Source organism: Myxocyprinus asiaticus, chromosome 8 (assembly GCF_019703515.2).
Source record: "Myxocyprinus asiaticus isolate MX2 ecotype Aquarium Trade chromosome 8, UBuf_Myxa_2, whole genome shotgun sequence".
NCBI lineage: Eukaryota > Metazoa > Chordata > Actinopteri > Cypriniformes > Catostomidae > Myxocyprinus > Myxocyprinus asiaticus.
In genome coordinates, this window is record NC_059351.1 from 13,760,638 (window position 1) to 13,785,935 (window position 25,298).

Sequence of the window (25,298 nt, forward strand, 5' to 3'; positions counted from 1 at the left end):
CTCATGAATGCGCACAGGTACGGAAGCTTTGAACCGCAAATAAATTAAGTTGAATAAACAAGTCTATATATTCATTAGGGGAATTTAAAAATTATTGTACAATACACCAAATTCATATGACCACCCGGTAAAGATGCACAATCTCCTTACACAGCAAATCTCTAAAACACATAAATATCCACAGAATACATAATTAAATACCACACATCATAAATATACACCATCAATGATTAGTCAATACATGTCATTAATACCACTCAAGCTAAATACATAGCCATCGTAAATTACATTACAGAATGCATATGAGAGATAAACAACCTGCCCTCATACCCCCACTCACACACACACGCTCATGACAATAAATGCCGGGGGACAACTAAATAACATTACACATAACATTCAATGAGGCCTTCCCGGGGAATAGAAACCCACAAGCAAGTAAAACAAATAACCCAACAACAAAATGTACTGCTGACTTCCTAACCCGCTACCGGAAGTGGGATACAGCATTCGTAGAACACATCGACAGCGACCGCCTAAACCTCAAGTTCAAGTTCAAGATTACGCCGAAGTCACAAATAACCCCTCCCAATTTACACACGGCGTTTTCGCAATAACAGCCAGCCCACGGCACGGCAGCTCCGGCAAAAAAAAAAAAATTAGCAGTACCGAAACCCCCCCTAACAACAGGAATCATTATACTTTTATAGCTTCACGCCCATACTGCTAATACAAAACAGGTGTGTGTAGCCTACTATTCTCCCCCCCCTCGGCGGAACCCGGGGAGCGACACTATAGGTGATTCCTCACCCCTCACCAATTTGTTTGGGATCAGCATTTTACATCGGCGTAACTGTCTAGCTCATGTTTAGACAGACCAACAATATTTGGATATTTATTTGACATTCTTCATCTGCAAAAGACTTCTGCAGTAGACAGTGTGTTTCAAAAGCATATACAACTTGTTATATTAAAATATATTATTATAATTAAATTCCACCATGAAAGTCTGCACATGACATCCCCGTTCAGTCGCGAGGATTTAATTGATAAATTATCTTTTCGTTTAAATGTATTATTCAGCTATATAGCAACAGAGAAAGCATTAAAAGCATAAGATTATATGTTTACTGATAGTGGCATCTGGTGGCCAAGGTTGGTACCGCATGCATTTATTTGAAGAGAGAAAAAAAATTTGTTTTGAAGAGAGAAAAAAAAAATATTTTTGAAGAGAGAGAAAAAATTTTTTTGAAGCGAGAAGAAAACATTTTGGAAGAGAGAAAACAATTTAAGACTTAGGCTCAGGAAGGAACTGAGACACTGTATATTAAATTTTTTTTCACTCTTATATTTTTTTTTGCCACTGTGCAGTTCAGAGCATCTGTAGGAAGGAAATGAGACACTGTTTTTTTTTTTTTTTTCACTCTTATTTGTTTTCCACCGTGCGGTTCAGAGCTTCTGTACACAGGTCAGGCATCAGTTTCACTAAATACAGTAATACATTAGATTTTGATTTGTTTTTCACCACACATTATTGTACACTTTCAGAACAATCATGAGTCTCATAGAATAGTTTATAAGACTTCTGAATTATACTTTTGCTTCCTTTTGAAGCTTGAAGAGGCAGTCACCATAAACTGCCATTGTATGACATCAGTGAGCACAATTTCTCACTTTGTGTTAAGAAAAAGAAAGAAAGTCAAATTGGGTTATAACAAAACATGGGTTAGTAAAGAATGACTGAATTTTCTTTTTTGGGTGAACTATCCCTATAAAAAAAGAATAAAATAAAATAATTAAACCATTTCAGAGCAGCTTATATGCTTACAGTAAATTGCATCTGTTGGGAATTCACAGAACTACAGAGAGACAATTCTAGAAAATAGGAGGGCAGGTCAAATCAAAACTGAAAGTAACTGCTGTTCTGTCACTTAGTTACAAGATATATAAGGTGTTTCTTAGAAACAGAGAGCGGAATCATCACAGACCGTCAGACTGATTTGCAGGTAGGAGTCCTCATCTCTAAAATAATGAAATTCAACTAAAAACGTTAATAAATAACTTACTAAATAAATAAGAACATACTTGATGCAACCTATGCATACATTTCAGGGCGACAAATATTATTTTAATTTTATATATATCATGACTCTTGTTTAAGTTTTATTAAATGCTTTTGAACAACAAAACACTATGCTATTATAAAGTATGGTAATTCGAGTGATAGCAGCACGTAAAAGGTGAACAAATATGACAACGATTGCAAGAGTTTTTACATTGCTAATTCGATCATTCTAATATTGAGAGGATGGGCAAGATATTGTCCTTTCGTAGCTATTTTATATTGTTGTGCTATCACAGGGCATGTTTACAAAATAACAAATGCCATAAAAATGAAAGTGAAAGTAAACTCGATCAAATACTTAAACAAAAACTGCATGAACTTTCTAAATCATGATTCAACATTCATGCTATTCCTGTGATCAAAATGCAGATGGTTCAATTATCACTACTAATATATTTGTGTGTGTGTGTGTGTGTGTGTGTGTGTGACAATTTTCTGGACTTATTTAACTTATAAAACTCTGTTTAAATATGATTGTACATATTTTATGTATATGTAAAATGTAACAATGAACATCTGAATAAAAAAATAAAAAAACAAAGCATTTAAAAGACATGATTGTTGAACTAATAAATCCCATAATGTAAAATGAGTAATCTGTTGAGTTTTTCACAATTCAAATTGTTTCAAAACTGCCTTGCAAAGTAATTACCTTAAAATCTCAAATGAGCAAGCTAAAGGCAACAACAGTATTTAAACACTCCTTAAGGTGCTTGGGTAGAATGGAAATTAACCTTGGGAGAAGACAAGACAGTGGTTTAATAAACATCACACAGGCAGACTGGGATTATTTGTCAGCTTTTGCTGCATTTTAATAATTTTATAGATTATGCTAACAAATATTTTTTTCTCAGTAACTACAAGATTGTGTGTAGACCAAGGATTTCCTAGGATGTGGCTTGTTAAAAAGTTCCAGAAACAACCCCCTCCCCCATCTCCAGGTAAATTAATTTCTCTGAGAGAATTTTGAAAAACTACAAAATGGTTTAGTCACATTAATATTTTTTTAAACTTTATATTGTTTCAACATTTTTGTGATTTAATTAAAAATAGTTTGATGGTGGGTCCCTACAACAACCCAACTGCAATCTCAAGACATGATACTTTAAGCATGATTCATTTCATTGTCATATGAGCCATCACTATTGATGTGTTAGAGTTTTGTTTTTTTAAAGCAGGGGTTTGCAAAATGGCACTTTTGGCCACAAGAGGGTACTATAGAGGGTCCGTGGAAAACATCAGAAAAAGACTGCTTAAATTTCACTTGAATTAAAAATTTTTATCTTAAGATTTCTACATCTAAAATTAATAGTGGGTGTAGAAAATATAATATATGGTAACACTTTACAACAAGGGTGTATTTGTTAACAGTAGTTTACGCAATAGTTAACATCAACACTAGGGGGTCAATATTAATGGGGGTCTTTGGTATCAAAAACTTTGAAAACCCCTGGTTTAAAGAATGGTCCTACATTTGAACCTGCTCTAATTTTGAAATGATGACAATAGTAAAATAAATAAATAAATAAATAAATACATAAAATAACATATCTATTTGCTTAAGTAGAGTATGCCACACCATGGAGGTCAGTGAACTGGAGGTAAGTTCTGAAACAATTGTTTTCTCATACCATTGCATGATTTCCATGCATGTTACTACTACTACTACTACTACTACTACTACTACTACTAATAATAATAATAATTAATGGTTATAATAACAATAATAATAACAATAATAGTTGCTGTGTTTTTTATTTCTTCATTTAATTTCATGCATTTTAAAATGTAAATATGTTATTCACTTGAGATCCAGACTATAGTTTGTCCAGACTTTGCTTATTTTATCACAGGTTGTAAGGAAATCCCCACAGATCCAAAGTGTCATTACAGTAAATTTTTCATTAATTCATTAAGTACATCTTTCATTAATAACAAGAATATCACTTAGATAATCAAGATCATCTTTGCCTTCAGTTGATAGAAATAACGGCTTGTTTAGGTGTTGTGTGGAACATTTTATAAACTGGTATCAGGACATTTTTTATAACAATGTTCATGTTCACCTCATCACACACATTTTAATAGCATAGAGCATGAAGGGGTTTTTGGCAAGTATAATCCCATAACAGCCCTTTTTTTTTAATTTTTAATTTTATTTTTTTTAAATATCCAGTGTCTTTCCATCTGTTCCTTTGTGTTTGTATATGCTCTTGTTGGGCCTTTGGGTAATTTGTGGACTTTTTCTCTATATCTAGGGAGGAGAGTAAGGAAAACATACTGAGAACACTAAAAAATGTTCAGCCTGGGAACTCAGAGGTTAACACTCTCAGAATTCTTGTGCATGGACCAGTAGGGGCTGGGAAATCAAGCTTCTTTGACTCTGTGAATAGTTCTGTCCAGGGCCGCATTACTACCAGAGCCCTGTCACATGTAGAAACAGATCAAAGTAGAAGTTTCACACTGGCGGTAAAAAACAAAACAATGCTTTTGTAATAATAATAATAAGAAGAATAAGAATAATAAGAATAAGAGTAAGAATAATAAGAATGATAATAATGTCTTCATGATTATGTCTGTTAAACAATGTTTTGATTCTGTGTCCAGTGCAAAACTTACAAAATCAAGAAGGACATGACCAGTTTCTTCCCTTTCACACTAACTGATATCAGGGGTTTGGACAGAAATGGTAGGGGAGGGATACAGACGGATGACATCATAAAAGTATTGAATGGTCACATCAAAGATGGTTACTTTGTAAGTTCAGTAATCATTAATGTATTAAATACTTTTGATTTGTAACTTAAAGAGTTAGTTCACCCAAAAATGAAAATTCTCTCATGATTTACATACCTTTAAACCATCCCAGATGTGTATGACTTTCCTTATTCAGCAGAACTGAAATGAAAATTTTTATAAGCCCATTTCAGCTCTGTTTGTCCATACAATGCATGTAAAACATGATGGTCCAAAAGGCATATTTAGGCAGCATAAAATGAATCCACATGACTCCAGTCGATCAATTAATGTCTTCTGTAGCAAACCGATAGGTTGGTGTTAGAAACAAATCGATAATTAAAATGTTTCTAACTTTAAATCGTTGCTTCCGCCCAGCTCTGTATTTCTGTTTGAAATGAACTCTTGCATGATATTCGTTCCTCTGTTGTGTACAAAGTGCATGCTTCCAACTTCTCGCGTGAACGCACCATTGTGCTTACGTCACTAATGCGTCAACTGCTGGCAGGAAGCGATTTTTTTAAGTTGATAAAGTTTTAATTATCAATTTATTTTTTTACCCAAACCTATCGATTTGCTTCAGAAAACATTAATTAATTGTGTGGATTACTTGTATGCTGCCTAAATATGCCTTTTGGACCGTCAAACAGCCAGCAGCCTGATGGCACCCATTTACAGTAAATACATTGTTTGGACAAACTGAGAGGAAACCTGCTTATAAAAATCTTCACTTCGGTTCTAATGAAGGAGGAAAGTCATACCCATCTGGGATGGCTTAAAGGTAAGTAAATCATGAGGGAATTTCCATTTTTGGGTGAACTAATCCTTTAAGCACTGTATCAAAAAGTATGAAGGTAAATAATGAGCACTTAAATTAAGGTAAGGTAAAGTAAATGTAAAAATGTGAATGTTTTTTGAACACTGTCAGTGTGAAAGAACAGATCAATCACTGCTTTGCGTTCAGTGTGAAACAGGGGCCTAGAGAGAAATAATATAATAAAGTAAAAACCAAATTATATATTGGCAAAAATATATTAATAGGACTAAAATAAGGCAGATGCTATTTGCACCCTGGTGCAAATAATGGTATATGCTATTTACACCCCAGTGCAAATAGTGGCAGATATTTGCACCCTAACTCTGGTGCAAATAATGGTAGATACTAATTGCACCCATATTTAAATACTAACATACAGCATATGGGCTTCACTGCAGTGTGTTTATTGTGTTTATTTAGAGTCCCACAGACATACTACATTAACCCCTACCCCTAATCCTAACCTTAACCTTCCCTTAGAAAAATAGCCTTGGTTTTACAACTGTTTTGAACAGTAGCAGATGACAGCTGAGTGGAAACAATGCCCAAACGAAAGTGCAAATTTACAATAGATTTGCACAAAAATTCCAATGCTTTAGTCCGGTTTGAGATCCGTGGGAAGCAGAATGTAGGACATGTAAAGCTGGCACTTATGTGTCAGTTGCTAATAAAAGTGCAAGTGATTTAGAAGCACACATTAGCTCTGCAAAGCATAAAGGGTCAGCAAAAGGTGAAAGTTCATCAGGTAAATTAATGGACTACTTTTTGCGACCAGATAAAATTATTATCTCATTGCTTCATTTTCCATGGCCATTCAAAATAATAGTAATAGTAAATGAAGGTACACTCATGGCATCAAATATTTTATTTTAGTACATGGACATTCAAAAGAATGTTGGAAATTTGTATTTATTTATATATATTTATGTTATGCTAATAGAGTGTCTTTTTCACTGTATTAAAGTTTGCATTCATAGTAACACTGTTTTGAACCCTATTATTTATTATTACCAACCCCCAAAAAGATGTCCTCTTTTTGGAAAACCAGAATATGTTCACCTTAGCAGTGACACCTATTGTCTAGTTTGTCATATATTCCTGTGGTTTCACCAGATTATTGGGGTGCAGATAGCTGCACTGTGTGGCAGATGCTATTTATATTGGCAGTAGCGGTTTTAACCACCACGCAAACCAAGCAATTGCGTAGAGCCCCTGATATCGGGGGGCTCCCGCCCTAGGAGGAAAGCTCCTCCGCAAAAACCGCTTGAGGGGTGGCATGTCATATGTTGTTCTGTTGTCAGGTGCGAAAACGCTGTTGTCTGTGCTCTCAGAGCTGTTCATTTTAGAGGTCCACCGGATTGGGTCAGTTTTTCAAGTAGGACATTTAGTTTGGGTTTGTAATTTATGGAAAAAATATTCAGGCCTTCTGAACTTGTTTCGCCCAAGCGCTTTAACTCACAAATACGTACAAATGGATGAGTTAGGGGCCGTTCATACCGCACGTGTTTTTTGCCCACGTCTGCTCTGTTTTCCCATTATTTTCCTATGTAAACATGCGCTGGACGAACGTCCATGCCTGCTGCACTGCGTCTTGCTGTTTCTTCAGTGTCTCACAGGACCGGCACATTTTTAAACACAGTTGCAAAAGTTAAAAAGAACTTCAGCAAAAACGCTGTTTCACTCAAAAACTTTGTTTCATTCGTTGCGCTGGGTCTAGATTGTTTTTAGCACGTGTCATAAATATTTAATGTTCTGAACAAGTTCAGGTTGTAAAGGGGAGACTGTTACAATGTTTAACATTATTCCAGATAGTTCTGCACCAAGAAAAGTTTCAGTGCTTTCAACAATGCTCTAGTGTGCTGAGGGGCTGCCGTGCCTTGTATGTCTATTGTTACAATACTGTAATGAATGTTGCCAACAATGCTAACATAAAATACAGCCTTTTGCAACATGGTGAACAATACACTGCAGCATCAGAATATAAGCTCCTGGTGAAAGTAAATTAAATAAGACAGAAATATATTACTATTGTATACAACAAATCCTCAAAGTAATATTAATAATGTATCAAATTATAATGACAAACTGGACAACAATAAATTATTGTTGGCTTACAATAATAATAAATAAAAACGGAATTCCAAAATGTTAGCGAGTGTAGTACGTTTTACACACCTTGTTCATAAAAAAAGAGTGTTTTGTAAAAATATATGTAGGTAAATATAGTTTTTTTATCCCTGTATTGTGGAAAACTGGAAAACATGCATTAATTAACTTTAACTAGATTTTCATGTTTCAGTAAACATTTTGAATGTACTTGGCTACAACGGCTGATAGGATGAATGTAAGATTATGATTTAAAATCAATTTTGTTATTTTTTAAGCAAAAATCACACATTCTTGTAATACAAACCTTATCTCATAAAAATACTGTGCCAACATTTTTGCTAAATTAAATAACATGGTTTAATACACGTATTGCTGCAGTTTTTAGGTGAAATGTCCACTGAGGGGAGCTAAAAACAAGTTCTCCCAAAAAGATAGCCATAAATTCTTAAAGGAATAGTTCACCCAAAAATGAAAATCCACTCATCATTACTCCAAGATGTATATGACTTTCTTTCATCTGCTGAACACAAAGATATTTAGAAGAATTTCTTAGCTCTGTAAGTCCAGACAATGCAAGTGAATCGGTGGCAAAATTTTAAAGCTCCAAAATCCACATAAGGGCAACATAAAATTACTCCAGATTACTCTGGCAATTAAATCCACATATTCTGATGTGATATGATAGGTGTGGGTGAGAAACAGATCAATATATATATATATATATATATATATATATATATATATATATATATATATATATTTACAATAAATTCTCTTCCCCACTCAGTCAATCTCCACTTCACTTTTACTTTCACATTCTCCTTCATCTGTTTTTGGTGATACACATTCTTCATGCATATTGCCCCCTACTGGGCATTGAGGAGAATTTATGATAAATAAATACAAAAATATTGATCTGTTTCTCACCCACACCTAACATATTGTGTCTGAAGAGATGGATTTAACCACTGGAGTCATATGGATTATTTTATGCTCCCTTTATGTGGATTTTGGAGTTAGGGATGCAAATTACTATTAACCAATAAAACCCAGTTACATAGGAGATAAAGGTTTTGACAACTCTGAGCTCCAAAGCTGCAGGCAAAATGCTGCTATGTAGTGTGGATGAATTGGGGATTTCTGTCATCCATCATTTCCTGGTGAAATGAACAATAGAGATGCTACAACAACTGTGCGTTTTATTCATTGCCACACAAATCACAAGTACTGATTATGATTTTATAAAAACTAATTTTTCACTCTATTACTCACCTCCCGCTATGTTATGATATCAAAACACTTTTACTTTAGCGCATGATTTGAAAAATGATAAATTTTAACACTTGAACTACAGACCCACCTACACATACAAATTTATTTCTAAAAGAAAAGGTTTTTTCTTTTTCGAATTTGCATGTTAAAACACTATCGGTTAGGGTTAGGGTTAGGTGTTGGTTAAGGGTAAGGATGTCTGTATTGTTAAACTCTCATTTACCTTTTCTGACACTATTGGTTAAGTTTATGGTACATTTTTAGGTTAGGTTTTACTTATTAAAACGTCCATCTAAAATTCACTTTAAAAGCCTCGTCTGATTACAACCTCATTTTGCTCGGTTTTGGTGCCCCCTGCTGGACATTTCACTTGGAAACTTCAGCCAAACATGTAATAAAGCATGCAAATGTAATGAAATGGAATTTCAGTTTGGCAGAAATGTTGCAATGCTAGACATGATGAAAATTCTGTCATCATTTACTTACTGGAGCAGCTGAACGACCTCTTTGCTTCGAGGAGAGTTGCATTTGCTGTAATAAAGCAATTGTACACTATGATATTAAATGCTGGCAGGAGATGTTGCAGAATAAGTGCAATAGCTCACATTATGAGAGTTAAAATGGCTATTCCCATTTGCCGACAACTTCCCCATACCTAGGAGCTCAAAACAGTTCTGGTAAACTGTGAGGACCCACTTTAAAGATGATCTGCAGGTGAAGCACTTTCGACTAACCAGGGCTACGTTTGAAGAATTGTGTGACATGGTCAGGCCTTTCGTTGAGCCAGTCATGTCAAGCTCTCGCACCCCTATACCATCCAATGAGCGCATTGCCATCGCGCTTTACAGATGGTCATGATGACATGTCATCATTCATGCGAATAAGCCATTTCCATCACTTTAAAGTGCATTTAACTAATGCAAAACTCTAGAAAACCCACCTCCTCCTAGCACATTAAATGTTATGTGAATTTTGAGAATTAATTAGCATATCAAGCATTTCCATTCAGGATTTCTTAAAATAGTTAGATGGAAATGCAGCTACAGTTGCGCCACACCACAACTTTGTCACACTTGCAGAAGCTTGTAAACGTAGTTGGTTATGTAATGCAGGGGTTCAAATGTGTCGACTTTTAAATTATGCCTTATTGTAAAAGTGTTTTGATGTCATGAGAGTATTGTGAGGGGAACAGAGTGAAAAATAAATGTTTATGAAGTGTTAATCTGCCGTTTTATTTGTGATTTGATTAAAAGTGAATAAAACTTGTTGTGTTGCACCTCTAGTGTTTATTTCACCAGAAAACTGCAACTATACATAGAACGAGGCACGTAAAACTCATTTTGCAAAAATGTAGTTATTGTTACGTGATTCTATGAGACCAGGTTGCATAATACTTTACATTTATTTCTTGTGTCTCCTTAGTTTAACCCAGATAGACCAATTACAGAAGATGACGAAAAGTACAACAGGACTGGGTGTCTGAATGAAAAGATTCATTGTCTGGTGGCTGTTCTTCCAGCTAACAATTCTACTATAGCAGATGAGGATGTCATGAGACAAATAAGAGAAGTTCGGGAGGCTGCAGGACGTTTGGGTAAGTCATACAGAACACATTTGTATCACTAATATTCAGAATATTTATAAAATTAATTGTTCTTGTCCTGGATGCTGATAGGTCAGGGTTTCAGCCATGATATTGCTTTCATATTGCTTTCATAGAACTATAAACAAAATGTTATTATATATAGAACTCATGTTTCAGACAAAATTTGGACAGCTAGTTTGCATTTATTTTCACCCTTGAAAATTGTTCCAAAAGAGTCAAAAGCATCAAGCTTTGCATGATGCCAGGCAACACACAGATTACAACAGAGTATGAGTGGATTGGAGCTTAAGCAATTTCCCCTCCACATTTCTTTTTTATTAATTCACTCCAGCTCCACTCCTGGTTTTCCATTTCACATTCTGTTATGCTATTACACTAAATATCATCACTCTTTAAGTGCTGCTTGGTCAATCAATTAGGGGACTTGTACTAATTGTTTATTTTGACACAGCTTTTATTTAAGCATATAGTTTTGGTTTGCATAGTGGTTAAAAATCTTGGCTGATAACCAAAGATATATTATTGTTCATTGTATCATAGGCATTCCTCAAGCCATAATCATGACCAAGGTCGATGCAGCATGTCCACTGGTTAAAGAAGACCTTGAGAAGGTCTACACAAGCAAGAAAATAAAAAAGAAGGTGAGTTTTAAAAAAATGCCCAAAGTAAATGCAACAATTAAAATTGGCAATGGCATATTTTCCAAGCAATGTTGAAAGTTTTGACAATATTTGACCATTTATATTTCATACATTAGATGATCAATGAGGGACTTAAACTGATATGTATATACCCCATCATGTGCATGTATTCCCTGTCCATTTGTTCTGTATAATCTATATGCAAAAGAAATTCAACATGACCAGTTTGCTTTCACAGATGGAGGAGTGTTCTCTCAATCTAGGAGTTCCTGTGAAATGCATCTTCCCTGTAAAGAACTACCATGAGGAACATGCAGTTGACACAAAAATGGATGTTCTGATTTTAGATGCATTATTAAATATTGTTAACTTTGCCAATGATTACGTGGAGGACCAGGTAGACAGTGATTAAATACTCTCCTATAATAGGCTGAATTCTGAGTCCCAGGTTATGTGTGATATTTTCCAAAATTACGAGGGGATAGGAGATGGGTTTTCAAACCAATATTACTTATTTGTAGTTTTATCAATAACCATTGCATACAATAAAATAACTATGCTTTAACAAACTTTACATAATATAGACAACTGTCTGATAGTATTGTGAATCTCTATCATCCTACATAGTGTCTGCTGTTAATAGTGTTATATTTGTTTAACAATACATTATCATATTCATCTTAACTAAAGACAAATATATTTACATATCATGAGGTTTTAATCACAGCTATGTAGACCATAATCAGGACAGAGAGATCATGTTTTACGTTAACAATAGTTTCATTTTGTGAGACACCTATTAAACTTCATCTATTTCTTTTTAATTATCTAACTTTTCAGTGTCAGGAAATATTTTAGTGTACCAGTGTATTACAATACATTATACTTTTACTCTATACACCTCTTAAAAACATCAATAAAGATAGACATTCACATGTTGCAAAGAGTTAAATCGTTTTCTTTTTTAAAACCATATGAATATAATGATATATTGTATGCTGCTTTTGTGTGTTTACAATAGTTTCTTCTAGTGCTCAATATGTGTTGTATGCCACTCAGTCCGCTTTCATGTGAGAAAAACCCTACAGTTTTGCTCTTTTATTTGTAATGGTAAAATTACGGTAACATACTATCAGGACAAAATAAGGAGGCAGTGTTTTCATTAATGAAAGAAACCTAATACATTATAATGAGGGTAATGACTTTGAAATAGCAGGTAATAAAATACTGCAAATTAAATACACAGTGTCCTTTATCTTAAAAAAGTTTAAACAGGACCTATAAAACTATTTAAATATTTCTCGCTTTAATACATTGCGGCACAATAATTTTGGTATTTATCTAGACTATAATAGTTTTTAATTTTGACTATTTTGATTTGGGAAAGTGGTGGAAGTTAGACATTTACATACAGTACATTTCTACACAAATTGTAAGGATTTATATGACTGTATGAATTCATATGACTTGCACTACAGCCAAGAGGGACAGCTCGGAAGGTGATACACCTGGGCTGCTTAGAAGATCTGGTCATGACGGCTTTCACCTGGAACATAAAGCAACAGGACAGAAGAGTGCACAAGAACAACAAGGCCAGTTAAAGCTATAAAACAGATGGACAATGGAGATTAATACATATGGAAGGTAAAGCTGGGGAGTTTGTTGTCAAGTACTTTGTATAATTGGTATGGTTCTATTACGGGGTGGGGGGGCATTCTTCTTCTGAAGTTAAATGAAGTAGAGGTAGGCTGTACATGAACCCTCACCACCCCAAACTCTGTAGTTTTAGTTGGGCAGCTCCGAATTTGCCTTGTCATTAGTGAAGTCTGCAATGCACTGTTTTAGTTTGTGGGCTGGTATACAGTATAGTCACAGGGTCAGTCTGATCATTACTCGGACCTCAGGTCAGTGTAAAGCAGCTGAACTAGGTTGAGATCGCTTGGTTTCTGTACATTTTCACTATCTAACAGCAGCACAGTGGACAGAGGAATGTGTGTGTCTGTCTGTCTGTGTGTGTGTGTGTGTGTGTGTGTGTGTGTGTGTGTGTGTGTGTCTGGGCAGGTTCGGGTGGTTTACGAGGAAAATTTTTTAGGTTAAAAACCAGTAATCACAAGGGTATTATGCTATAAATGTGGTTTATGAGGACAATTCTAGTGTCAGAAACGGACACCTTGACTGAACAAAAACATCACTGCACTTCTTAGAAAGAGAGAAGGGCTCCAAGGGAATGTATCCTTATCGACTTCTTTGCTAGTACCATAATTAGTCAACCATGATGAAACCCATTAAAAATAAGATGCAAAACAGCAGTTGTGTGCTTGTAATAGCTTTAGAGAGGTCTTGAACGTTGATTGGCGAAGCTTATACTTCTCGTGAAGCGTGCGTGTCGGGGGCATGCAAACTTTGGTGACTATTCCCTCGATACTGCAAGCATAGAATATTACAGTTAGGTCACGGACAACATCCTTGTGAAGTGCTGTGGTTGTGTGGAATGTTGCAGCATGGTCTTTTTGGAAGCGGAGAAGAAGTGTGCTTCCTCTAGACTGCATGCAAGAGATGGATTGGTGGGGAATGAATGAAGATCACAATCCTGAGTTTTCTGGGAAAACAGGAATGGCTAGTCATGGTTGAGGTTGGAAGGAGCCTGGATGTTGTATGGTGTGGACAGGATTTTCTCCATGGGCCATTCAGTGATGCTGGAGATTCAGATCTTTCCTGTCTGAATATGCTGCACAGCTCCTGATCCAAACTCTGGTCATTTCAAGACTGGACTACTGTAATGCCCTGTTGGCCAGCAAGCACAATTAAACCACTGCAGGTTTTCCAGAATGCTGCAGCGCATCTGATCTTTATCAGCTGAAGAGTGTTCACATCACCCCACTCATGATTTCACTCCACTGGCTGCCAGTAGCTGCCTGTATATTATTCAAGGCTTTGACTCTGGATTTCAGGACAGCCAATGGAACAGCACCCTCTTCGGTTCACTCCTCCAGGTCTATGACCCAACTTGCTCTCTCTGATCAATGAACGAGCAGCACCTGGTGGTCCGTCTCAAAGAGGCACAAAGTCCATTTCGCAATCATTCACACTTTCTGTTCCTCTGTGGTGGAATGAGCTTCCAACCTCCACACAATCTGCTGGTATGATCTCAGCATTACAGAAACAGCTAAAAACACATCTGTTCAGTGAGCACTTAACCAATCCACACTAAATGCACTTACTTAAAAAAAAAAAAAAAGACCCATCATCAAATAAAGACACAGCTATGCTTCAGTCAACTGAAGTAGTGCATGCAGAAATATCCATCTATTTACTGGATCACTGTAAAATGAAACAGTATAATCTAGGTAAATTACCTTCATTTAAATGGTCTTCCTACATATAAAAAAAATCTGATAGGAAGTGACCCAATCCTTGCAGAGAGACTTTGTATTCCAAATGAGCAGTTTTTGTCAATATATAAACGACAATCCAAAATGAAGAAGTGTATATCAAATAGTATGAGTAATTTAACATATTCAATAAATCTCAGTATACTTACAGAATAAGATATGACAACTGTGACAGATAAAAACTTAAAATTTCTAGTTTGATTAAAATCTTTGCCAAATATCAGTCATAAATTAATTTAGCCCTCTGAATATAAATAATCGTGTGTAGGTTAACTACAGTATTATTATTAATACTTCATAGAGAAGTGGCTTCTTGTCAATTTAAGTAACTGTATAGTAAATAATCAGTTTTGCTCCAAAGCTACTTAATTGTAGTAGTTCTCCTCAAGTGCTTTGCTAAATGTAATAGTGGTCATAGGAAATCTCAGTAACTCCGTCAACATGGATCAAACCCAAAACTAGCCAAGAATTTGAAGTGTCTTAGGAATGAACAGAGCAATTAGAAAAAACTAACTGACATTGCTGAAGAGGGAAAGAAGGTTATTATGTCCTTTCTCCTCTCTCTCTCTATTCTCCCCTTCTCCTCTCCCTCGTCCTGTTCCGGGTCGGACCCGGAGACCATCCTGACACATCAACACTCCCTCCCTAGAAATGGGGGGAAGGGGGGTGGGCTATGTCACAGGCCGGAGAATTCCCTGACCTGAGTTTGGCGATGGGGGGTATGTGGCGAGCAGGGAGGGGCCGAGCGGCATCTGGGCAGAGCGAGGCTGGGAAGATAAGTGGTGAATGAGGTCCACCTGTGTGTCACACCGGTCTCACGTTCCAGTGAGGGGCGGCGGGAGTATTTAAGGAGAGGTGACAGCGGCAGATGAGAGAGAGAGAGGCAGAAAGCTGACTGTGTGTAGTGTTGAGCTGAAAAGCCAACAGAGTTTATGTGTAGTGAAGCTGAAAAGCATAACGTAGTGTGAAGCAGTGTGTTATTGTGTGCGGCTGAAAAGTGCAACAATAAATGTCTACGTGTTTTGTCAAGCCGGCCCCAGCTTCCTCCTTTCCACGAACTGTTACATTGGTGCCGAATCCCGGGAGGGAGGAGGAGGAGGCCCCGCTGCCATCCGCCGGGGAAGGAGCGAGCTGGTGTCCACCAGAGGGCAGAGGAGCAGTTGAGGGCAAGGTGCATGGAGAGGACAAAATACAATCGAAAAGGTTAAATCCAGCAACACTTGTTGAAGGGAGAGATTTATTAGGAAAAAAAAAGACGTGTTTTGGCACACAAGCCTTCATCAGGGTTTACAAAGTTAGAAGAGAACAGATACAAAACATAAATACATACAAGAGTATCATCTAGCCAATGAGATGGACAGGACAATCTCATCTATCAGTCAGGAAAGGGCAGTTTCAATTGCACTAATTAGGCAAAAGTGTAGGTCAATAAGAAAACCACACCCGTCAAATTACACATCTTGGAGACAATTCACAAGAAACAACTTAATACAAGACCTGCAAATACAAAACCAATACACTTCAAAACACTTCAAAACAAAATACAAAAGAAAAAACATAAAATATTAAAAATGATAAAAAATAATTTATCACCGATTTATCACATATTGAAGCCATCCACAAGTTTTCTGATTAACCTGCCTTTTTTTGTCTTAAAAAGAAATGATCTCTTTTTTGATAACACCCGCTTCCTCCAAGTTTCTGGCACTGCCATGCGAAATAAAATGGCACCTAGTTTTGCTTGCCTTTTTGTTGGTCAGTTGGAGGAGAATGTATTGTATGAATCAAATCAAATCAAATCACTTTTATTGTCACACAGCCATATACACAAGTGCAATGGTGTGTCAAATTCTTGGGTGCAGTTCCAATCAACAAAATGACCATTTTCTTCCATATATAATTTAATGGAAACGATACACTGATGATGTATTTTTAATCTGGAGTGGTTCAGTCACTACTTTTCATGAATTCTTAAACTTTTTTAATGCCAATTTTGGTGGATTAAAGTTTTCTTTGAATTATAGTGTTACTGAAATTAGTTTTTTAGACATTCATGTCACTAAGAATGGTACAGATTTATCATCATCCCTACATACCAAACTCACAGACAGAAACACTTTATTGCATGCCTGGAGTTTTCATCCAATAAATAAATAAAAATATAAATAAAAAAAAGTCTGCCTATCAAACAACCCACAAGATTAAAAAGAATATTTGAGGACAATAAGGATTATAAGTATAAAAAAACAACAAATGATGTCTAAATTTAAAGATAGACATTATAAAGATGAATGCCTTTTGAGTGCAGAAAAGAAAGTGCAAGTTAAAGGAATAGTTCACCCAAAAATGAAAATTTGCTGATAATTTACTCACCCTCAGGCCATCCAAGATGTTTCTGAGTTACCTTTCTTCATCAAAACAGAATTTAAGACTTTTAGGATTTCATTTCAGGCCTCCTCCTCTAAACAATGCAAGTGAATGTCCTCCATTATTTGATAGTCCACACGATTCCAGTCGACAAATAAAGTTCATCTGAACGCAAACGATTGATTATTTTGAGAAACAAAATAATACTTATATACTTTTTAACTACAAATGTTCACTTCTGTACGTCTCTGTGACGTGCCCTCATGAGAGGAATGATGTAAGCTCGTTGGTAAGGTCACGCATCACGTGGAGGAGGAGTCAGGAAGCACGTCATTGAAGTGTGCTCAAAGAGGTAGGGTGTAATACCAATTGCAGTGTTGGCAGATCTCGTAAGAGTAATAAGCAACATGGTCTGGAAAACCAAGCCCAAAACAAGTCACTTGCCTCACCAAAATAAGTGAAAATGAGCAGTTAATATTTTTCCAGTGTGGTGGATTTTATCGGAATAGAAATCATAACAAGCAGTTCATTCACAAATAAGTATAGTTTTATTTACAGATCTGCTTCCGAATCAAAACCCAGCAGCATCAAATCTGATTGATGCATCATATCTAACAATAATTAAATGAAGACTTGGAAACAACTGAGAAATGTAATTTTTACCTTATTGGGATGAGGGCAAGGCCGAGCGTTCGTCTGGGGACAGTGGAAATGGTAAGGGTTTTCACCTTAGATGGATTGCTGCTAATTGTGATTTCTATGTTCACAGTGAGATGCGGTGTGATAAAAGGCTGCCCAAAACCCCAGAGAGACAGAGAGAACCCAGCTGACAAGCTGTGTGTGTGTTGGCTGCTGTTGGCTGTTTTGAAAGCTTCACCATCACGTTTGAGGCGGACATGTTTAATTTATAAAATAAAAGTGACATACCTGAGTTTGAATCGTCATTTCCCACTTCCTCATTTCATTGAACCATTACACTGGTGCCGAAAACCAGGAAAAGAGGAAGAAGGTTACGCTGCCATGGTGTCATTGCCGCTGGAGGAAGTCTTCAGGTCCCTTGCCAGCATCCACCAGGCCCAACACCAGGCCATCGTGGACCTATGCGTGGAGCAGCAGCAGCATTTTGTGGCGCTCCTTCGGGCCCAGGAAGAGGACCGGCGGGTGCTGCAGAGCTTAGTAACCCAGGAGGCGAACTCTCACATACGGCCCATGAAAATGGGGCCTAAAGATAAACTGGAGGCCTACCTCGAGCTCTTTGAGCACACGGCTAAAGCCCTGAGATGGCCGCAGGAACAATGGGTGGTAAATCTTCTGCCGCTGCTGACCGGGGAAACCCAGATCATGGCGCAACAACTTATGGTCACCGAATTACTGGACAATGCAAGGTTGAAAAAGTCCATCCTGTAACGGGTCAGCCACAGTCCAGAAGAACACTGCCAGTGTTTCCGCTCCTTGACACTGAGCTAGGTCGGCCGCCCATTTGCCTTTGATCAGCAGCTCCATGACTCCTGCCGGTGGTGGGTGCTGGCCAAGGAAGACAGCGACACCGATGACGTCATCAGCTTAGTGGTGCTGGAGCAGTTCATCTCCCGGCTGCCGAAGGGGACGGCCGAGTGGGTCCAGTGCCACTGGCCAGCGTCGCTGGACGAAACGGTCCAGCTGGCAGAAGACCCTCTGATGGCATATCCGGGGGCCCCTTCCCCCCTGTTGTCTCCTCCCCTGTTGTCTCTCCCCCCCTTCCTTCCTCCCTGTTCCATTTCCCTGGAAACGGGGGAACATTCCCCCATGATCGGCTCCCCGGTCATGGGGGTTCCCTGCTCTAACAAACACTGTCTCTCCCTTCTCTTCTTCTCAGGTGAAGGAATACGCAACCACAAGTGTGGGCTGGAGGCCTGGGCTGGTCTGCTGGGGTTGCGGGGAGCTGGGTCATTTCCGAGAGCAGTGCCCTATATTGGAGGTGGAGGCCTTGATCTGGTACCCCAACACCCCACGGAATGCCCCCGGTTGAGCAGGGACATACAAGTACCTGTGAGTATTAAAGGGGTTACATACCAAGCCTTGGTGGATTCAGGTTGTAATCAAAAGTCCATTCATCATTACTTGGTTCAAAATGGGGTATTGGAAACAAATAATCAGTTGAAGGTGAGGTGTGTGCACGGGGATATTCATGATTATCCTGTAGTGACTGTCACAATAATGTCCCGGGGACAAAAGCATAATGTTGAGGCAGTGGTTACTCCACTCCTCACCCATCCACTAATTTTGGAAACTAATTGGCCAGCTTTTAATTTAATATTGAAGGAGCTGTGTGCAGATGGGTCCAGCGAGGAAGTGAATCAGTGTGGGATGTGCGAAGCTCTGGATGGGGAGGCGTGGCCTTAGCCATCTACGTCAGCTTCAAGGCAGGCTGACGCTGGGGTAGGGGAGGTGTCATCCTGGTGGTGTCATATTTTGGATAATAAAAGATTATAAATCTTTTTATTAAAGATCGGTTGTATAGAGTGTCATAGGACACTCGCACAGAGGAAAATACAACCCAGTTGTTAGTACCAAAAAGCCAAATCCAATGGCATGTCACTTGGGACAGGGGAAAACACTAAGCCATCTCATGGCCCGTTTCTATTTGCCGGGCATTCACGGGGATGTTCGCAGGTGGTGTGCGGCATGCCGTGAATGTCAGCTGGTGGATCCGCCAGCCTCTCCAAAAGCGTCATTGTGCCCACTTCCGTTGATCGAGGTTCCTTTTGAATGAATTGGCATGAACCTCGTCGGGCCATTAGAACGGACAGCAATTGGGCACTTTGTGTTAGTCCTGGTGGATTACGTAATGCGATATCCAGAAGCAGTGCCTCTGCGCAACATCTCAGCACATAGTGTTGCGGAGGCAATCTTCAGGATAATCTCCTGAATGGGGATTCCGAAAGAAATCCTCACTGATCAGGGCACTACTTTCATGTCACGTACACTACGTGAGCTGTATGAATTAATGGGTATTAAATCAATTTGGACAAGCGTGTACCATCCACAAATGGATGGCTTGGTCGAACGATTTAATAAGACCTTAAAAAATATGATTCGTAAGTTTGTGCACGAAGATGCTCGGAATTGGGATAAGTGACTCGAACCCCTGTTATTTGCAGTATGAGAGGTCCCGCAGGCCTCCACACAGTTTTCCCCATTTTAATTGTTATATGGGCGTAAGCCCCATGGTGTGTTAGACGTCATGAAGGAAAATTTGGGAGGAGGGACCTTCACAGAGTAAAAATGAAATTCATTACTTGGCCTGAGAGCAAAACTCCACACGCTGGGGCGACAATCACAGGAGAATTTGATACAGGTGCAAGAACATCAGTCCCAACTGTATAACAGGGGAGCTCGTCTACGGGAGTTTGCACTGAGAGATAAAGTACTTGTATTGCTTCCCACGTCGAGCTCGAAATTACTCATGGCAAGGGCCCTTTGTGCTCACATGGTGTGTTGGGGAAGTCAATTATGAGGTAATGCATATGGATGGGGCAGGGCATGTCAGATTTACCACCTCAACCTACTAAAATTATGGAAAGAGGCGGTCCCCGTATCCTTGGCGACGGTAGTTCCGGAGAGGGAGGAGCTCGGTCCGGAGGTGAGTCTAAAAGCCAATCAGTTCACCCCGATGCTTTGTGGAGACCACCTCTTGCCATCACAACGTACGGAGGTTGCCAGATTGCAAAATAATTTCTTTGATGTGTTTTTGCCTCTCCCCGGCCACACTAATCTCATAAAACACCACATCGAGACATAGTCGTCCCTACCGGTTACCCGAACACAAAAAAACAGGTAGTACGGGAAGAATTCAAGGCCATGCTCCCACAGCAATTGGGCCAACATGGTAGTTCTGGTACCTAAGAGCGATGGCTCGGTCAGGTTCTGTGTGGATTATAGGAAAGTCAACGCAGTGTCGAAATTTGACACGTATCCAATGCCTTGTATTGACGAACTGTTCAATCGGTTGGGCACGGCTCACTTTTATTCGACACTGGATTTAACAAAGGGGTATTGGCAGATTCCCTTAACGCCAGTGTCCTGTGAGAAAATGGCCTTCTCCACACCATTTGGGTTACACCAATTTGTGACCCTTCCATTTGGTTTGTTTGGGGCCCCGGCTACGTTTCAGCATCTGATGGACAGAGTTCTCAGACCGCACGCTGCGTATGCCGCTGCTTATTTGGATGATATCATTATTTACAGTAGTGATTGACAGTGGCATATGCAGCATCTGGGGGCAGTTCTGAGGTCGCTGCGGTGAGCGGGGCTCACAGCAAACCCAAAGAAGTGTGCAATTGGGCGGGTGGAGGTACAGTATCTGGGTTTCCATTTGGGTCATGGGCAAGTGCTGCCCCAAATTGATAAAACTGCAGCAATTGTGACATTCCCAAGCCTCAAGACCAAAAAGGAGGTGAGACAGTTCCTGGGGCTGGCTGGCTATTATCGAAGGTATGTGCCTAATTAGAAAAACCAAAAAAAAAGGACAAAGACCAAAAAAGATTAAAAATGTCAATACTTCATTACCCTGTTAGAAGAAGACAGTTCCACATCAATTACCATATCTGCAAGTTTAAATAAGTATTTTCTCCTATATACGGTTCATGTTTTACTGTGTGCTGTCCAGAAGGAGTGAGTGTTGACGTGAAAAACATGCGGGGTGGTCAACTATATCTTTAAGTTTCACGACCAGAAGATTAGAGCATGTATGTGTGTTGAGTTTAGTGAGAGATGTATAAGTATATTTGTTTATCCATATTTGTTTAAACTTAGTAGAATTAAAAGTATTTACATCTAATTAAACATTTTGTTTAAACTTTACTTTTGTAGAAGAGTGTATGATATAGAATTTTGTGTTAAGCATCCTAGTTGTAGTGTTTTAAAATGATTACATTGTTAATTTTATTGTGGGGTAGTGAGAGAGGTGTATAAAATGTTTGTTCCCTATCTGTCACTCACTCGAAGTTGTGTCGATGTAGTGACACTAGGGGTCACTCTTAGGAGCCCGAGACACCTCTGGTCTTTGATAAAAGGCCAATGAAAATTGGCGAGTGGTATTTGCATGCCACTCCCCTGGACATACGGGTATAAAAGGAGCTGTTATGCAACCACTCATTCAGATTTTCTCTTCGGAGCAGAATGGTCATGTTCATTGAGCTGAATACTACTGTTCATTCATTCCGCCGGCCGTCAAAGTCTTCCAGAAGTAAGTAGTGAAGTAACACCAATGTTCTTCCATGAAAAACAAAGGCGGATTGTTGAATGAGTCATCATCAATTTCTCTAGTGTAGATCTTGACAGTAAGTGTTGTTTTATTAAACTCAAATCTGCCAACACTCTTATAGGATATGGGAAACTCACGCATGTCCAATGCTAACTCTGGCACACTCAATCCATTATTGCGCTTTGGGGCAAAAGCCAGCCTTTCAGTTAATTCAACATGCATTCTCAATGGAGAAACAGCCATTTCAGCAACCTTCAGAATAGTTCCTGAATGTGGAGAGTTATTCAGAGTCAAGAAGACACAGCTGTTAAACTGCATGTTTGACAAAACTTTTATCACTTAAAACATCTGTCAAACCAAAGGTCAAGCCATGGGCAGTTAAAACACACTTCTTATAACCACAAAATAGACTTCCTGTCACCGCAAACAGACATCCTGTCAACCAAGTGTCAAACTTTTGTCAGAGACATCTGGTTATTGTTATCAGACATAATCACCTGTCAAAACATTAGGTTTATTGTAATCTCTCAAACAGACTTCTTGTCAAAACATCCATTTATCGTTATCACTCAAACAGACTTCCTGTCAAAACATCAAGTCATTCAACCATCAAACACACATCCGTCCAGACACTTCCAGTCATTCAAACATCAAACACACATCCGGCCAGACACTTCTGGTTATTGTTATCAAACATAAACATCTGTCAACCACTTCTGGACATGCCCCCTCATTAATCATTTTGACATAAAGTTCAGTATATTAACTACTCGCGTTGCCATGATACCAAAGTAATCTCATGTTCTCCACTCGGTTGAGACATCCAGGATAAGCACCATTGGGCCTCATTCATGAAATATGAGCAGAACAAATTTCTGTGTAAATCATTCGGAAAGCTGTTCTGATGTAAATTCTCGGATACATGAAAGTTTATTTTCAAAATGTTAGCTGGTATGAACAAAATTTACACCTGCTCCCAACCACGTATAAATCGTGCGTAAGACATCCGAACGTCATGTGTTTTTTCAGGCAAACTGTCATGACTATATTTCATATATGTTTTCTTTTTAAACCATACCTATTATTATGTAGAAAAGATTATTTACAGATTGAATGTATTTTTTCAAATAATAATTGTTTCCAACTGTTAAATCCATAAATAAACACTTAGCGGGCAGGTGCGTACACAATATCACGGGGAAAAAATATAAAAAGCTTGCACATTGTCGTAAAGCCATTGTGCTTGCGAAATAAAAATTTTACACTGTGAATGCATTCATTTCATTATGGTTCCACATAGATGTTAACAGCATTTACTAGTGAGTCTGGTGCCTTCCTTATATGGCGTTTTCATTGGCGTGAATTATGATAATTGTGAATGAACGTGCACAAGGGCTATCTTTACGAATGTTTGGAATTCACTAAACTAAACACATTTTACTAACAAACCTGGGGAATATGAAGCATTTGTGAATCTGGCAGAAAGTTTTTGGGAAGGTCCATTTTACATGCAAATTATTCCGAATTTACTCACATATTTACGAATGATTCATGAATGAGTCCCAGTGTGAGTAAAGAAACAGATAATAACAGATCTAAACCAAAACCAACCAAGCTACTGTACAGCGTTTCTCCTTCTCACTTGTAAACAGCGCTGCTCTTCCGTCTGTGATGCACGTACCTCAGTTCTTGCGTGTTTCAAATGCCAATGCGTTTGCATCACGTGCATATTGCCGTGGACCGGAAGCATGATTTAGAGTTGAGAAATCAGTTTTAGTTTTACCAGGGACGAACTGCTGAACATTCGGCAGCACATACCAGACATTCCTTTCCCAATTTTTGACTAATCGGGTGTTTTGCTGGACATTTTAGTCGGAGGTGCAGCTGTGTTGTTTAAGCATGCGATGAGATGCAGGTGAGGGAAGCAAGCCTGCACGCTGGTCAAGCTTCGACAGCGTGGCTTTGAACAGCGCTGCCTAGTATTCATCTAGCGAATCTCCGCACTCTCCCTAACAAAACGGATGAACTACATCTTCTTACCCGTTCAAACAAGGACTTTTCAAACTCTGCTGCCTTGTGCTTCAAAGAAATCTGTCTGAGTGAAGCCATTCCAGACAGCGCATTACATCTGCCGGGCTTCCAGCTGTTCAGAGTGGATCGCATTGCTGAGTTAACGGGGAAAACAAGAGGCAGTGGAACATGATTTTACATCAATGAAAGTTGGTGTACAGATGTAACAACATCAAAGAAGATGTGCTGTCCTAATTTGTAAGCGCTCTTTATCAACTGTAAGACTTTATATTCGCCACTGGAGTTCCCTATCTGTCACTCACTCGACGTTGTGTCGATGTAGTGACACTAGGGGACACTCTTGGGAGCCCGAGACACCTCTGGTCTTTGATAAAAGGCCAATGAAAATTGGCGAGTGGTATTTGCATGCCACTCCCCCAGACATACGGGTATAAAAGGAGCTGGTATGCAACCACTCATTCAGATTTTCTCTTCGTAGCCGAACGGTCATGCTCATTGAGCTGAATATTTCTGTTCATTCACCTCTGCGGGATCTGACGGCGCATTTCAGCGGCTTCTCCCTCCTCTGCACTGGTGCACTGTAGAGAACGCCCCTGGGCGCTTCGGCAGAAAAACTAGAGAATATATTTCCTGAAAGAGCATTTTTCAATATTTCTCTAAAAGAGTGCATATACGAAACGTGTCTTTTCAAAGATGCCTTTCCGATTGTGTGTTATTCCTGGTTGCGGTCATTATCTCTCAACTTCAGATGGTCATGATCGCTGTCTTTCTTGTCTGAGTGCGACCCACACGGAAGCAGCGTTTGTGAATGGTTCATGTTCTCACTGCGAGAACATGACCATGGCAACGTTGCAGTCTTAGCTTGCTTTCGTAAGAAAGCAAGCCACCCCAGCGTCTCCCCGCCTTGGTCCTTCTACCTATAGGTATGAGGCCAGTGCGGCTAGCACTGGGGGCGAT

The 25,298-nt window shown here is 38.7% G+C and overlaps 1 protein-coding gene across 3 annotated transcripts; it reads left to right on the forward strand.

Moving 5' to 3' along the window:
- The first annotated feature begins 1,894 nt into the window (after window positions 1–1,894).
- Window positions 1,895–12,239, forward strand: ifi44b (interferon induced protein 44b). 3 transcript variants are annotated; one of them, XM_051705604.1, is made up of 8 exons: window positions 1,895–2,006; window positions 2,980–3,066; window positions 3,690–3,726; window positions 4,384–4,594; window positions 4,733–4,882; window positions 10,482–10,653; window positions 11,206–11,306; window positions 11,532–12,239. In XM_051705604.1, the coding sequence occupies exons 2-8, from the start codon at window positions 3,018–3,020 to the stop codon at window positions 11,610–11,612; spliced, it is 801 nt and encodes a 266-aa protein (XP_051561564.1). In that variant the 5' UTR covers window positions 1,895–2,006; window positions 2,980–3,017; the 3' UTR covers window positions 11,613–12,239. The 3 variants fall into 3 exon arrangements, with proteins under 3 accessions (XP_051561564.1, XP_051561562.1, XP_051561563.1); XM_051705602.1 differs by having other exon boundaries at window positions 11,545–12,239; XM_051705603.1 differs by having other exon boundaries at window positions 3,693–3,726; window positions 11,545–12,239.
- Window positions 12,240–25,298: the final 13,059 nt, after the last annotated feature.